The following is a 16,089-nucleotide window of genomic DNA, read 5'->3' as shown; positions in this document are numbered from 1 at the left end:
ATTGGAATAAATGACAAAGTTGGTGAGTTGACGTTGCAGGATACATTTTTCTGCTCATATGTTGAATGTTCAAGCCCATTATTTTTATTTAGGTTTTGCTCACAAAGCAAACTGTTCTCTATTCTAGCTGAGAAGACACTTCTTCTTGGTTTATAATCCACAACAAAGTGGTTGTTCAGATTTTAGATTCTAAATGGAATCGAGATTTTAAAATGTCATTTGCATGGCAATTCAAACTGACTCTATTTACAGGTGGGGCTGGTGTGAAGGTCTCTGCCCTTCTAGAAAAGGAATCTCCCGAGGTGGACGTGGAATTAAAGGGAGAACCGCTGAATGAAAACCCCATGTCAACCCTCGACTGTCCAGCTTACTGTGGATGTGACTAATGTCAACTGCAACAGAAAATGCCTTTTCAGATTCAAATGACTCTAATCTATTTCTTTTAAATGTATAGTTTGCTGTTGATGCAGTTATCCTGCAATGCACAAATAAAAATGGACTATTTGCAACCAGCTTAATATCCTTTATATTTCTAAAGGTTTAAAGTTGTTGTATTGTTACCGTTTCCTCCTGGGCCAACAGGGAGTGATGTATACTAGCCACTATAATGTTTAAATTTGGGACTCTACTGTCTTCAGTCAAATCAACTATCAAATGCCACAATCCAAACTTCAGAAGGGTAACTGAGATTTAAAAACTCTTCTGAGCTCTCTAGTGTTCACCTTCTCGCAGCTGTCCAGTTTCCAAACCTAAAATTAACTTCATTTTTCAAATATTACAAATTTGCCTCGGAGGGCTTTACAATCTGTACACAGACATCCCTGTCCCAGAACCTCACATCGGATCAGTAAAAACTCTCAAACGAGCCTTTCACGGGGGAAAAAATGGAAGACCTTTAGGAGAGGAACGGAGGAGGATCCCTCTCCTAGATGGACAGGTGCACTAGATGCCATGTGTACAGAAGGACAGAGTTAAAATGCATTCAATGAACATGATGTATGAATAGTTGGTAGGCATGAGCCATCAGGCAGATGGAGGTAGAGGAGTATACTATGACTACTTGGACTTATTTTGGGACACTTGTTTCATCGCGGTTATATAATCTGCCACAGAAGGGTTCAACTGCAAAATCAGTTGGTCATCCAAGCCTTTCTGGTCAAGCAGTACAATACGGATTTATTAGAAGCTGTGATGAGAAGAATGAACTCTGCATTAACTGGTGATCCTATCAACTAGTTACAGGGTCAGCAAAGTTGGTAGATGACCACTACGGCATGAATTTGACGCTGAAAGCCAAATCAAGAATTTCATAAATACAAGGTCTTAATGAAAGTAACTTGAAATACCCACTGAGCAGCTCGGTCGCAGCGATTGCAAAGTTTGGTACATTCCTCACCACGGGGTGTACTACCTGAAGATACAAGTATTCTTTGATTTTTTTCCTCTAAAATCAGTGACAACTAGAACGGGCACTCGGTAGAGCGCATACCTTCGCATTTAACAAGATTGGGCATTGAATTATGAACATTTTGGCATTAGTTGCATGCCAATTGGATAAAAATTGACCGTGCTATGGTAAAAAGAAGATTTTGACCTTTTCATGACCTTGACCTTGACCCGATTGATCCCAAAATCTAATCAAATGGTCCCCGGATAATAACCAACCATCCCACTGAATTTCATGCGATTCGGTTTAATATTTTTTGTGTTATGCGAATAACACGCATACAAATAAATAAATAAATAAATACACAGCGATCAAAACATAACCTTCCGCATTTTCAATGCGAAGGTAACAAAGGATCAGATAATTGGACAAGCCCACTAGACAGAACTGTATTGCCAATACTGTCCTGTTCAAGGGTGTTTTTAGGCCTGATGTGTAGGGATGAGAGAATCTGAATAACAACAATATGAGGTTATTAAGGTTAATGTTTGAACTGCATTTCTGTATTTTTTATAAATGTTCTGTATACAGTTTTTAGTTAGTGTAATACATATTTCAATTTCCAATGAAAAAGGAAAAAAACAATAAAAGCAAATATTTGAGAAATGTTTTAACAGATTCAAATATGGTTGAATCTCCCTCAAATGAATCAGACCTTGGTCTACTCTAGAGTCTTAGAAGGTGTGAAACCAATTACAGGCTGATTAGTGGATGATTAGACTCAGGTGTGCAGGGCTGCTTTGATGAGGCTGATTGTCTGAATATAAAGTCAGACATGTTCACTACTCAGAGTATTGTGCTGCTTAGTGGGTCAGGCAGGGAGACAGTTTACAGTCTGAACCAGTTTGCTGTTCTTCAGTGCTATGAAGACCTCGTGTTTTTTGGTTCTCCTCCTGGTTGGACTGTGTTTCAGGTCATATTCTGCGTTTCCTGGCCAAGGTTTCACTCAACATGCTTCAATTCAACGTCCTCAGTTCACAAGGAGCTCCCAACACACTCTGCAAGCAAAGGATCCATCTGAGGAACCAGAGCAGGTGAATACTGTCCGAGTGACCTGCCATCCAGACTCATTGGAGATTATTATCCAAGCTGACATGTTTGAAGTTGGAGCTCCTGTCAATGGTGATGAACTACGTCTTGGAGTGGAGCTCAATGACTACTGTAGAGCTACATCGTCTTCAGAAGATGAGTACAGAATCCTTGTTGGACTGGTGGACTGCGGCACCAAACAAAAGGTAATGTTGCTTTAATATGAATTCATTTATTTCACACTATACTCGTTTTAAATGCATTTGCTCTCCACAGATGACTGAAGACACACTGGTCTACACAAACGTGCTTGTATACTCTCCCGCGGCCTCTCCAGATGGGGTGGTTCGAATGGATGAGGCTGTAATTCCAATTGAGTGTCAATATGAAAGGTCTGTCTTTAGAAACTCCTCTTTTTAAAGCGCTTTTAGACACGGTCTTATTTATTTAAAATGCCTTTTCTTTTTCTTAGGAAGTACAGTTTGTCCAGTTCTTCCCTCATGCCCACCAGGATCCCCTTCATGTCTAAACAAGCTGCAGAGGAAACTTTGGAGTTTGACTTGAGCATTATGACAAGTAGGTTTCGATCTTTTTCAAATGTTTTGATTTATTTTCCATCACTATTTGTATACATTTTTATTTTTGTGCAGATGACTGGCTTCATCGAAGAGGCTCTAATGTGTTTTACTTCGGCGAGCCCATCTCCATCGAAGCCTCAGTCCGAGTTGGACATCACACGGGGCTCCGAGTGTTTGTGAGCAGCTGTGTGGCGACACTTTCCCCAGATGTATCCTCTGAGCCGAGATACGTCTTTGTTGAAAATGGGTAAGAACTTGGAAGATTACTGCATGTGTGAAGCCTTTTATGGCTCCAGAGAACGTTGTGTAAATGCTAATCAAGTGATGTCAGTTTGGTCTGAAGACTACAAATTAGAAAATGTTTTTGTATTGAAGGGAAGATTAGCCACTACTGGAGGAACAGACTAAATTCTCCCTTCTCTTCACAGGTGCCTGGTTGACTCTGAGCTTCCAGGTTCTAGGTCTCGCTTCTTATCCAGGACACAGGATGACAAGCTCCACTTGACCATTGATGCCTTTAAATTTCATAATGAGCACAGAGGAGAAAAGGGGGCTTTTCTTTAAAATTTATTTATTTTAGTAAAATTGGGTTTTCCCTTTTAAAAAAAATTTTTCCTCTAGTTTTTCATTTACTTCATGGGGAATGTGGGGAGTTTGAGCCAAGGGAAATGGGCCGTGAAGGGCTTTTGGGAATAAAATCCCGCCTTACTGTTTTAAAGGAAAAATGAAAAATTGGGGGGTTAATTTTTTCCCAAAGTTTAAAAAAGGGCAAAACCCCCGAAATTTGAAAAAAGATATTTCCCGGGGCTCTTGGTTTAAATCACAAAAGGAAACCCTGGGAAAGTTTTTCCCCCCGTGGGTTTTGGAAATACCCAAGAACCCGAACTGTTTTGGGGTACAAAAAAAAAAATAAAGGTTGGGGGTTTTTTGAACTTGTTTGTTGGGAAAAGCAAGTTTGCCCTTCCACAAGGGCTTTGGGTTTTTAAAAATTTTTTGTTAAAAAGGAATTTCCGGTTTAATTTTTTTCTTGCCAGCCAAGAGCCTGGGCCAAATTTTTTGAAAAAGTTCCTCCTTTAATTTTAAAATCACCCGACCTTCAAAAAAATTTTGGAAAGGAATTAAAAGACAAAGTTTGGGGAATTTTGTTTTGGAAAAATGTTAAAATTTTTGGGCAAGAAAAAACAAATATTCTTTAAAAAAATTTTAATTTTATTTTAAAATGAGGAGATGGGGGGGGCTTTTGGTTTATAATCCCCCACCAAAAAAAGAAAGCGGATTTTTAAAAGGCAAACCCCCCAGTTAGTTTATAAGAAATGCCCAAATTTAAAATGCCAAACCAAAATCCCCCTTTTCAGATTTTTCTGGTTTATAATAAACCTTTTTTAATGTTTTTTTTTTTGTTGGGTTTGGGAAAAAAATTTCCGTAAAAAAAACTGGGTTTTGGAACCGCTAAAAAAAGGGGGTTAAAAGGGGGGTTTCTCCTGGGTTTTATTTTTTTGGGGAACACCCCTGAAAAAACCCCTTGGGTTCATTTGGTTAAAATTTGAAAACGGGAAATGGGAAACCCTTTTCCCAAATTTATAGTTTAAATCATTTAATGAATTTCCCCAACAAACAGTTTTTTTTTAATTTAAAAAAATTCCTTTATAGGGTTTTAACAGGGGTTTTTTTTTAATTTTAAAAAAAGCTGTTTAAAAATTTTTACAAAGAAAAAATAAATTTCATTGCCACTTTTAAAATAACCCCCCTAAAATTTTAAAAAATTTTTGTTTTTTTTAAATGGTTGAAATAAGAATTTTTTTTGGGTTTTTTTTAATTTATTACCAAAAAAAGGAAAAAAAATTTTTATTGAAAACTTTGTTTTTTTTTAATTTTAAAGAAAAGGCAAAATTTTTTAAAAAAGGGGGTTTAACCCGGCCAAAAACCCTTGGGGATTTTTTAAAACTGGCCCGGTGGGGGGAAATTCCAAAAACCTTTTTTGGGGGGGTTTTCCTTTGGGGGGGTGGAACCTTTTTCCAAAAAAAAGGTTTTAAAAAACCCGATTTCCAAAAGGGGGGTTTTGGGGTGCCCCCTTGGGGTTTGGGAAGAAATTTTCCTTTTTCCCCGTAAAATCAAAAAGGTTTCTAAAAATTTATGAGAGACCCCCATGAAAAAAACCCACTTAGGTGTTGGGGATTTTCCCCAAAAAGGTGGATTTAGAGGGTTGTTAAGATGAAAAGGGAAAATTTTTGGTCGGAAGTGCCCTTTTTTATGTGGTGGGGTGGGGCAATGCAAGGTTAAAATGGGAAAAAAAACACGTTTCTTTTGGGGAAATTTTAAAATGTAAAAAAAGCTTTAATAAAAGGGGCCAAAAAGGGTTTGGGTTTTTGGGGGGGGTGTTTTTTGGAAAAAAACCCGTTGGAATTTAAAAAAAAACCCGTTTAAAAATTTACAAAAAGAAAAAGGGGAAATTTTGTCAAAGGCATTCAACTTGGGAACCCTCCACTTTTTCCAAAGGTTCAAATTACCCGAACAAACCGAAAAACCTGCAGGGGGCCAAAATACCCGAAATTTTTGGTTTTTGGATTCAAAAAAGGAAACCCCGAAAAAGTTTTTACAGAAAAAGTCTTTGAAAATTTTCCTAATTTTAAAATTTGGAAACTTGGGCCAAAAAAATTTTACCCTAAAAAACAAAAGGAAAAGGGTTAAATTTTTCCCAAAAACCCTTTTAAAATTTTAAAAAGGGAAAAAGGATTCAGGAAGCCGAATTTAAAGGAAAATTGCCCAAAAATTCCTCTGGGAAATTTTTTTAAAACAGTGGACAAAAACCCTTACCCAAATAGAAGAAATAAAGGTAAAAACCTCCCTTTAAAAAAAGACCCCAACACAATTCCCCAAAAGGGGAAACCCTTAAAATTCAGGGGTGCCGAGACTGTCCTTCAAGTTTTGGATAAATGATGGGAAAAACCTTTTTTAAATGGGGTTGGGCCCCTTTAAGTTTAAAAACATTTTTTGGGTTTTTGGCGTTTGTTTTTTTATGAACCCTTTAAATGTCAAAAAAAAAAGGGAAAAAAGAAGGAAAATGGAAATTTTTAACAGGGTTAAATAAGGAATTTCATCAAGCCGAAGGTTTGAAACCCCCCAATTCGGGTATTTTTGGTGATTGCTGGTGAGGGTGGTTTTTAGGCCCCCAAATTTTTCAAAATAAAAAAAACAAACACTGGGTTTTCTTTTGGGTCAAAAGGCCCGGGAAACATTTCACAAAAACCAAAACTGGCTTCAGGCTTAAAGGGCCCCGGGTTTTTGGTTTTTTTTGGACTGCAAAACTGTTTTTGGAACCCCTTTTTGAAAAACCCTTCAAAACCCAATCCAAGTTTAAAAGGATTCCTCAAGGCAAGGCGGGGTTTTGTCAACCTGCCCTAAATCTTTAAATTTTTTAAAGGGTTTTAAAGCTTAAAGGGGTTAAACCAGGGGGCCCAAGAAAGTGGTGAAACAAGGTCCGAAATTTTTTTAAACCAAAAAAAAAAGGAGACAATTTATTAAAATTTTTTAAAAAAGAAAGAAACCCCAGAAATAAGACATGGTTACACCCAAAAGGTTTGGTCTTGAACCAAGGGTTAAAAGGGGTTAATTCCCCTTAATTCTGGGGTTGGGTTCCATTAAAAGGAAAAAAATTTTTTAGCTAAAGGATTTTTAAAAAAATGAAATAAAAAACAAGAAAGGAAAAAAACCAAGGGGTTTTCTGAACCTTTATAAAAAGAAAGCCCAAAAAACTTAAAACACTTGAATTTTAATTAAAGGGAAAAAAACCCAACCCCCATCTCCTGGGAAAGGGAAAAACAGAAAATTCCCCTGACAAGTAAAAAGGAGTTTGCAAAAAATTTAAATGCTTAAAGGGAAAAAACCTGTTTTAAAAAGGGGTCCTTTTACAGGGACCCATAGGGGGGATAAAACAAAAATACCAAAGGCATGTGAAATTCCAAAAATTTTTCCCTTTTCAAAATTTTTTGTTGGCCCAAGCTTAGTAAAAGGGAAAAAAAAAAACCAAAAGAGAAGAAATTTTTTGAAATAAATTTCCTTTGTTTTTAAGGGAAATTTTCCCCCCTTAAAAACAGGGGGTTTTCCTTAAGTTTTTAACCATTTTTTAAATTTTTAAAGAAAAAGAAAAAAAATTTAAAAGAAATTGGGGTTTAATGTTTTTAAAACAAATTGGAGGGAAACCCCCAATTTTATTTTGCTTTGGAATTTTTATTTTTTGAATGGAAACCCAATTTTTCAAGGGTGAAGGGAAATTTAAATTTTTCTTAGGTTTGCAGGGGTTTGATAGGGTATTTTTGAAAATTTAAAGGTTTTAAAAATTTCATTTTCTAATTTGGCTGGGTTATGGGTCAAGGCCCCGGAAAACCCCTTTCCCTCGAACCTTTTTGTTTTTCCAGTTGGCATAAGGGCCCCGGGGTTTTTGGCCCTTGGGGAAATTTGTGTTTCGGCCAATTCTCTTTTTAAAAGGGGAACCTTAAATTCTTCAAATTAAAACCTTTTGGCTCCCAACCTCTGGGAAGCAAAGGATCCCCTTTAAACGAGAAGGGGGAAAAACTTTTTTAAAGGTTTATTTTTTTCCAGACTTTTTTGGAATTTTTTTCCCCAACCACAATGTTTGAAGGGGGGTCCCGGAAGGGATAAAATTCCCTTGGGTTTGGGCTCTGACTTATTTAGGCTCCTATTTTTGGAAAAATGAAAATAACCCGAAACCTTTTAAATTTTTGGGGACCAAAAAAGTGGGTCATTTAAATTTCTATTAAATTATTTTTTCCCCCCAGTTTTTTTCCCTACTCTCCAATGACCCGAAGCCCGGGTTCCCCAAAAGTGCCGACCCCTGGGGGCCCCTTTAAAAAGGGGTGGTTCGAAATGACTTAAAAAATTTAAGTAATGAAAAATTTGTTTTAACTTCCCCAAAGGTAAAAATTAAAATATTTTGTGGTTTTCAAAAAAATGTTTTTTAAAGCCCTCAAATTTTCCCCAGCAGGAACCCCCGAACTGTTTAAGGGGAAAAAAAACATTGGGCCAAGAAATTTTTGGGAAAAAAAAAATGAATTTATCAGGAAAATTGTAATTTAAAGGGGGAAAAGGCCAATTGGGGGTGATGGGGGTCCGGCAAAAAACCCGTTCCCAAACCAAAATTCACAAAACAGAAACCCAAAGTTTGGAATTATTGGGAAAAAGAAAATTTTCCCAAAAGCGCACCCAATTTTTGGGAAAGTTAAAACTTTTATTGGGCCCAAAGGGAAACATGGTTTTTTCCATTTTTTCATTTTCACCCAAAGGGGTTTCATTTGGCTAACAAACCAAAAGAAAAGGCAACAAAAATAATTAAAGGGGAAATTTTAAATTTTAGAAAGGTTTCAGGTAAAATTTTGGGCCCCTTGCCCCAGGCAACCTGACTCCCTTTCTGGTTTTTGAAAACAATGGTACCCTTTGATTGCTCTTTTAAAACCTTATTTTTTTTAAATTTTTTTAGGTTTTAAAGAAAAGCCCTTTTTTTATTTTCCCGGGGGGGAATTTCGAATAAAAAAGGGTTTTGGAAATAATTCTCTTAAAAAAGTTCTTTTTTTTAGGAATACGTTTTGGGGGGTTTTTAATCATGCACCGGATTTCATGTTTTAAACGCAGGGGAAAACCATTTGAAATTGGGGAATTAAATATTTCGAACACAATGTTTTAAAATTTTTAAAAATTTATTTTTTTTTAAAAAAAGTGGATTTTATGGGTTTAAAAAGGTTTTAATTTTTTTAATGGGCCCCCCTTCAACCTGTTATTAATTGAAAATCAGGGGGGTTTTGTGAGAATTGTTCCCCCCAAATTTTTAACCTCTGGGCCAAGAGGCCCTTTAAAAAGGGTGGCGCAAAATTCTCCCAAAAGGGGTGAAGCCCCTTTTGGGTTTTAGAAAATGTTTTTTTGAAAATTTAAAACAAAATTTCAAAGTGGGTATGAAACGGGGGGTAAGTTTTTGGGTTTTTAAAAAAATTAAATTTTTTTCAATTAAAAAGTTTCGGGGTAATTTTTGGGCCCACAAAGATTAAAAGATTTTTCCCTATGGAAAACCAAAAAATTCTCTTTTTTCCCGGTGCCCCCGGGACCGGCTTCCAGGTTCCCCGGAATTTTATAAGGAAAGGAGAAACTTTCCCCTTTTAAATTTTTTCCTTTTTAAATTTTATGAACGGGACAGGCTCTTAAAATTTTTTGGATCAAGTTTATTGACCCAATTTTCCCCGTTCTTTTTCTTTTTAAAAAGCCCCTTTTAAAACCTGCCCTGGTTTATAAAGATCAAGGGGGAAAAAAAGGCTTTTGGGCTTTTAAATTTTTGGAAGGAAATTAGACAAATTGGACTCATAAAAAAGAGTAATTAAAAAATTCCTTGTATGCAACACAACTGGATTGGTTAACTCCATCACTGTACATCAGATCATTGCTAATATAACAAATAAGAATGGGATTCCTTGATGCTCACAAACTTAGTTCTCGACTTGCCTAGATGGCCAATTACAACAGCATGTTATAATTGATAAATCAGCGCCGGCTTTAGGTTTTGGTGTGGCAGCTCAATATTTTCAGTGGGCCCAACTGCACACCACTAGAAACAATATTTGGATGAACCACTGGTAGTGTGGGCCAATCACAGGCCTTTATCTCGGTGTGACTGCAGCTTTGATTCTCCCACAAATTGGGGATGAATTGCATCCAGCTGTTGTCTCCATGTGGTTTGATTTATCTGAAATGGGAAGTATAAGAGTGTTTGAACCTTCTGCATCCACAATTTAAATCTACATAACTATATCAACAGTGGACTATGATCCCATACAAGGGCTGGCTGAATGTTTTGAAGAAATCAACAACTGGATGTGCCAGCATTTTATCCAATTACATAAAGATTAAACGGAAGTAACTGTTTTTGGTCCCAAGGACGAACGATTAAAGAGTCATTGCTCCGCTTCATTCTCTGATGCTAAAATCCACAAACCAAGCCAGACATCTAGGTGTAGTTATGGATTCAGACCTTAACCTGAACAGCCATATCAAGACAATTACAAAATCAGCCTATCACCTGAAGAATATATCAAGGATTAGGAGAAACTTGTCCATGCATTTATCCTCAGGAGACTTCACTCCTGTAACGGTGTGTTTACAGGTCTCTGTAAAAACTCAATCAGAACGCTGCAGCTCGAGTCCTCACTAAGACCAGGAAAGTGGATCACATCGCTCCAGTTCTCAGGTCTTTCCACCCACTTCCTGTCCAACAAACGATTAACTTTAAAATCCTGCTCCTGGTTTATAAAGCACTACAACTGGGGAGACGTGAGAAGAGCATTTGGTCTTTGTTAGCAGTCTGGCTGCAGAGTTCTGCACAGTCTGATGTTTATCTACATCTCGGCCACTGAGGCAGGTAAACAAAGCATGACAATAGTCCAAAGTAAGCAAACAAGAGCAGAAATATTTTCTCTGTATCGCTAAAAGATCAGATTTTCAGATTTTAGAGACATTCCTGATTTGGTAGAAACATGATTGTATCAAATTATTGTGTTATGTCCAAAGCTTAGCTCACCGTTGAAGGTAGCACTCTTAGCACAGTGCCCTTAATATTTGAGGTAAAGGGACCAAGCAGTGACTGGACTTGAATACGGAGGTGTTCAGGGCCAATGAGAAGGACCTCTGTTTTGTCAGAATTCAACGACACAAAGTTTTCCGACATCCAATCTCTATGCAGCTCTGTAGTTTGACGAGCTTTCTTTTCATTCAGAGGGTTTAATGGACAAATATAACTGTGTATCGTCCACATAACAGTAAAATGAGATGTAATGGTGCTGAATGATATGACCTCAAGGAATTATTATATAGAGAGAAAAGAAGTGGTGAAATTAGTCAGTTGAGACATAACATTTTCATTTTGAGAGATAGGAGGAGAACTACCCCAGAGCAGTTCCAGAAATACCAACCCAATCCTTCAATCCAACTCAACTTTAATAAATAGGTCTGTGTGAATGGGATTGTGCAACGCCCCAGAACAGACATATCAACTTTTTTCCGATTTATATCTTTTAAAATGTGACTTTATTTCTTTAGATATTCTTGAATGCAAATTATGTATTGGCATTTTTTAAAGAAACTTCTTAATGTTTGAACTGCATTTCTGGTTTGATTCACTTCTTACACTTTTTAGTTAGTTATATTTGAATTTCCAAAGAAAAAAGCAATAAAGACTTGTGAAAATTTTTAACAGATTCAAATATGGTTGAATCCCCCTCAATTTCATCAGACCTTGGTCTACTCTAGAGTCTTAGAAGATGTGAAACCAATTACAGGCTGATTAGTGGATGATTAGACTCAGGTGTGCAGGCCTGCTTTGATGAGGCTGATTGTCTGAATATAAAGTAAGACATGTTCACTACTCAGAGTATTGTGCTGCTTAGTGGGTCAGGCAGGAAGACAGTTTACAGTCTGAACCAGTTTGCTGTTCTTCAGTGCTATGAAGACCTCGTGTTTTTTGGTTCTCCTCCTGGTTGGACTGTGTTTCAGGTCATATTCTGCTTTTCCTGGCCAAGGTTACACTCAACATGCTCAACGTCCTCAGTTCACAAGGAGCTCCCAACACACTCTGCAAGCAAAGGATCCATCTGAGGAACAAGAGCAGGTGAATACTGTCCGAGTGACCTGCCATCCAGACTCATTGGAGATTATTATCCAAGCTGACATGTTTGAAGTTGGAGCTCCTGTCAATGGTGATGAATTACGCCTTGGAGTGGAGCTCAATGACAACTGTAGAGCTACATCGTCTTCAGAAGATGAGTACAGAATCCTTGTTGGACTCTTGGACTGTGGAACCAAACAAAGGGTAATGACTCTTATTTGCTTTCTTTTTAAATTAAAATTATTTCACACTATACAGTTTTAAGTGCATCTACTCTCCACAGATGACTGAAGACACACTGGTCTACACAAACGTGCTCGTATACTCTCCTGTGGCCTCTCCAGATGGGGTGGTTCGAATGGATGAGGCTGTAATTCCAATCGAGTGTCAATACGAAAGGTTTGTCTTTTAAAGTTAATTCCTTTAAAGTGCTCTAGATCCTATCTCACTTATGTTTTTCCTGTTTCTTAGGAAGTACAGTTTGTCCAGTTCTTCCCTCATGCCCACCTGGATCCCCTTCATGTCTAAACAAGCTGCAGAAGAAACTTTGGAGTTTGACTTGAGCATTATGACAAGTAGGTTTCGATCTTTTTCTAATGTTTTGATTTATTTTCCATCACTATTTGTATACATTTTTATTTTTGTGCAGATGACTGGCTTCATCGAAGAGGCTCTAATGTGTTTTACCTCGGCGAGCCCATCTCCATCGAAGCCTCCGTCCGAGTTGGACATCACACGGGGCTCCGAGTGTTTGTGAGCAGCTGTGTGGCGACACTTTCCCCAGATGTATCCTCTGAGCCGAGATACGTCTTTGTTGAAAATGGGTAAGAACTTGGAAGATTACTGCATGTGTGAAGCCTTTTATGACTACTGTGAATGCCGTGTGAAGGCGAATCAATTGTCTCAAGTGATGTTATGTTAGTTGGTGTTATCGCGTCTGAAGACGACAAAGTTATAAACAAATTTAGCTATTCAAGGGACCTTTAGCCGCTACTGGAAGAACGGACTAAATTCTCCCTTCTCTTCGCAGGTGTTTGGTTGACTCTGAGCTTCCAGGTTCTAGGTCACGCTTCTTATCCAGGACACAGGATGACAAGCTCCACTTGACCATTGATGCCTTTAAATTTCATAATGAGCACAGAGGAGAAGTAAGGCTCTACTTTAATGTGCGTAAGTCATTATTACACATGTAGATTTTTTTTTCTTTCTAGCGTCTACTTGTTTCCTCATGCAGCTCTACATCACATGTCACCTGAATGCTGTAGTAGCAAATGATGCAGAGGCAACAAATAAAGCCTGCAGTCTTGTAAATGGAAGGTAAGATCCAGTCCTACATTTGAATCATAGTAAAATGCAGAGTAAATGAGGGTGCGTGTGAATATTTCATTGCGTTTCAGATGGAGGTCAGCTGATGGTAATGACTATTTATGTGGCTCTTGTCAAAGTCACGATAAGCCGAGCAGCCCTGGCAAGTTTGGTCCTCGTGGGTTTGAGAAGCCACAAGAACCTGAACTGTTTTGGAGTGGACAGAGAACCAATACAGGTTGGGTTCCTTATAGGAATGTGAATGATGAGAGGGGGGGGGGGTGCAATTTCAGTCTTCTCACATGGTTTTGGACTTAATTATTTAGTGTTGGAGCAGGATGCACGAGTGGGTCCGATGATTGTCTTGCCAGCCAAGCAGAACAGTGGGCCAATACCTGTGGAGGATCTTCCTCCTGGTCTGAATAAATTCATCAGACCTTCACTCTCTGGCAGCCAGTGGAGAAGTGGAATAAACGACAAAATTGGTAAAGTTGTACTCTAAAAGCATTTTGTGCTCTGTTAAAGATCTTAACCTAATTTTCTTCTAGATAAGGGACTCCTTGTTTCACAGTCTACACCAGACGAGGTTGTGGTTCAGGCTTCAGATTCTAAGCAGATTCAAGATGAAAATGGTGGAACGCATTTAGAAGGTAACATTTGGAAAGATTTAATGCATCCAATTTGAAATCATGAATAAATGACAGTCATATAATTAAAATGACCTCTACTTGCAGATGAAGATGCTGTAGAAGTCTCTCTCCTTCTAGAAAAGGAGTCTCCCGAGGTTGACTCTGACTCGAAAGGTGCGGCGGTGGCCGAAGACGTCTTGTCACCCCTCAACGATGTCAGCCCAACTGTTCAGTTTACTGTGGATGTGACCAAAATGTCAAATGCTACTGAAACACAAAATGCCCTTTCAGATACAAATGACTCTTAAATATAATAAACTATTTCTTTTAAATTGACTCCTTGTTGTGTGCTGTTTTTCTACAATGCACAAAAACCTTGTTGCAGACTAGCGTGTAGTTTTAGTGGCAGCTCAAGAGGGTCCAGACTTGCAACCAGCTGAATACCCCTGCTTTCTAAATGTTTAAAGGAATGCTTTTGCCACCTGTTGCAGTTTCCTCCTGGTGCAAAAGGTTAGTGTGTACTAGCCACTAAAATGTTTGACATTGGGCCACACCAGAAGCAGTCAAACCAACTATAAAATGCCACAATCTAAACTTCAGAGAAGGGATAATGGATTTCTGAATGCTTCAGCTCTCAGTTTCTTGACCTTTTTCAACAAACCTGGTCATCTGTTGCAGAGGAGCTTCAACACTTCTCTGAGATAAGCTGCCTTTCCATTGTGCTTCAAGGCCATCACCATCATACCTGTGCCAAAAACCCAAACCGTCCTGCTTCAATGACTATCGTCCACCATAATGTGATTTGAACGGGTAGTCTTGGCACAAATCAAATCTATTCCCACACCCCGGACCCTTTCCAGTTTGCAGTCCACTGAGGATGCAATCTGCTCTGCCCTCACACATGGACACGAAGGACTCATGTGAGAATTCTGTTAAGTGACTTTAATTCAGCGTTCAACACCATGAGAGCCTCCTGACCAGCTGCATCACCGGGGGGGGGAGCTGCTCGGATGACAACCGAATGGCCCTGTGGCGTATAGTGAATGCAGCTGGATGCATCATTGGTGCTTCACTCCCCCCCTCACCTCCCTACATTTCACATATAACACCTGCCTCACCTTCAAAGGGACCATGATTGTGAGCAACTCCTGCCACCCCTCACACGGTCTCTTCAGCCTCCTGCCCTCTGCTGGACCAGACTGTCCAACAGCTTCATCCGCCAGGCTGTCAGGAAGCTGAACTCTCTCCCCACTCTCCCATTTCTCCGCCTTTAGACTTTTAAACTCAATGTCAAATGCTGCTAAAAAATAATTTTAAAAAAACTACATGTCTGATTGCTGCTAAAACACATATGCAAAGTCATTTTTTAAAGTTCTTAAATTATCAAATATATGTTGTCTAAATGTGCGTTGTTTACTGTTTGCACTGTATTACCTTATCACTTTAGCACATTTTATTATTACTATTATTTACTTTAAGTAGGACAAAAAAGAGAGAACCATACTTTTGATTTTCTGTAAATTCAACATTGGAATATTGATAATAAAGATGACTTTGACTTTGACAAAGTAACCGGATCAAGAGGATTCAGAAACAGAAGAAGACCCAGAAATCAAGACCTGTGTTACAGTCGTTAAGCGCAGCCCAAAGGCTAGCCTAGAACCAGTTAACAAGCTTATCGCTTACTTCTCGGGGTGCCTACCATAAAAATTAAAAAAAAGGCAGTTGCTTGCTAAGGGATACACTGAAGCACCTAAAAAACAAGAGAAAGGAACTCCAAGCTACTATCTGTCACGCTGAAAACATCCCAGAAAAGCAGAAAAGGCGTATTATACACCAAGTAAATAAATTGAAGTCAACATTGAAACCAAGTCCACCATCTCTGGAACATTTGGTTAAAGCAGAAATAATAATAATAATAATAATAATAATAACTTTATTTATATAGCACCTTTAAAAACAATGTTTACAAAGTGCTCCACAAAGAGTCAAAGCAAAACAAGTGGATTAGCAAGAAACCAATATTACATTTAAAAGTATATAATCAAATGAAAAATGAAAAAATGGAGCTCATACGACTAAGTCAGCTCCAGGAGTACGGAGATGTGAGAGGCAATACTGTATTGCCAATAATGTCCTGTTCAAGGGTTAAGCCTGACGCGTAGGGATGAGAGAATCTGAATAACAAAAATATGAGGTTGAATGTTTGAACTGTATTTTTGTATTTTTTTATAAATGTTCTTCATACAATTTTTAGTTAGTGTCTCACATATTTGAATTTCCAAAGAAAAAGAGAAAAGCAATGGAGAAAATATGTGTGAAATGTTTTAACAGATTCAACAGAATCAACCTCAACTTTATCAGACTTTGGTCTTGATTCTAAGACGGTGTGAAAACAATTAAATGTTGATTAGTGGATGATTAGACTCAGGTGTGCAGGGC

The 16,089-nt window shown here is 38.1% G+C and overlaps 1 protein-coding gene across 1 annotated transcript; it reads left to right on the top strand.

Moving 5' to 3' along the window:
• Positions 1–11,544: 11,544 nt before the first annotated feature.
• LOC130188538 (zona pellucida sperm-binding protein 3-like) lies at positions 11,545–14,427 on the top strand. The gene is made up of 11 exons (XM_056406935.1): positions 11,545–11,917; positions 11,997–12,112; positions 12,185–12,288; positions 12,363–12,537; positions 12,744–12,861; positions 12,948–13,030; positions 13,111–13,256; positions 13,345–13,503; positions 13,567–13,668; positions 13,753–13,862; positions 14,377–14,427. The coding sequence occupies exons 1-11, from the start codon at positions 11,552–11,554 to the stop codon at positions 14,425–14,427; spliced, it is 1,530 nt and encodes a 509-aa protein (XP_056262910.1). The 5' UTR covers positions 11,545–11,551.
• Positions 14,428–16,089: the final 1,662 nt, after the last annotated feature.

Source organism: Pseudoliparis swirei, chromosome 23, assembly GCF_029220125.1.
Source record: "Pseudoliparis swirei isolate HS2019 ecotype Mariana Trench chromosome 23, NWPU_hadal_v1, whole genome shotgun sequence".
NCBI lineage: Eukaryota > Metazoa > Chordata > Actinopteri > Perciformes > Liparidae > Pseudoliparis > Pseudoliparis swirei.
The sequence above is the reverse complement of the archived record's forward strand: the minus strand, read 5'-3'. Positions and strand labels throughout refer to the sequence as shown.

What these genes read in the sequence shown, in the direction of transcription:
- LOC130188538 (XM_056406935.1), top strand. Translation starts at nt 11,552, where the DNA reads ATGAAGACCTCGTGTTTTTTGGTTCTCCTCCTGGTTGGACTGTGTTTC. An exon ending in ATCGAGTGTCAATACGAAAG is followed by an intron (nt 12,113 to 12,184) that starts GTTTGTCTTTTA and finishes CCTGTTTCTTAG; the next exon opens with GAAGTACAGTTTGTCCAGTT. An exon ending in TGGAATAAACGACAAAATTG is followed by an intron (nt 13,504 to 13,566) that starts GTAAAGTTGTAC and finishes ATTTTCTTCTAG; the next exon opens with ATAAGGGACTCCTTGTTTCA.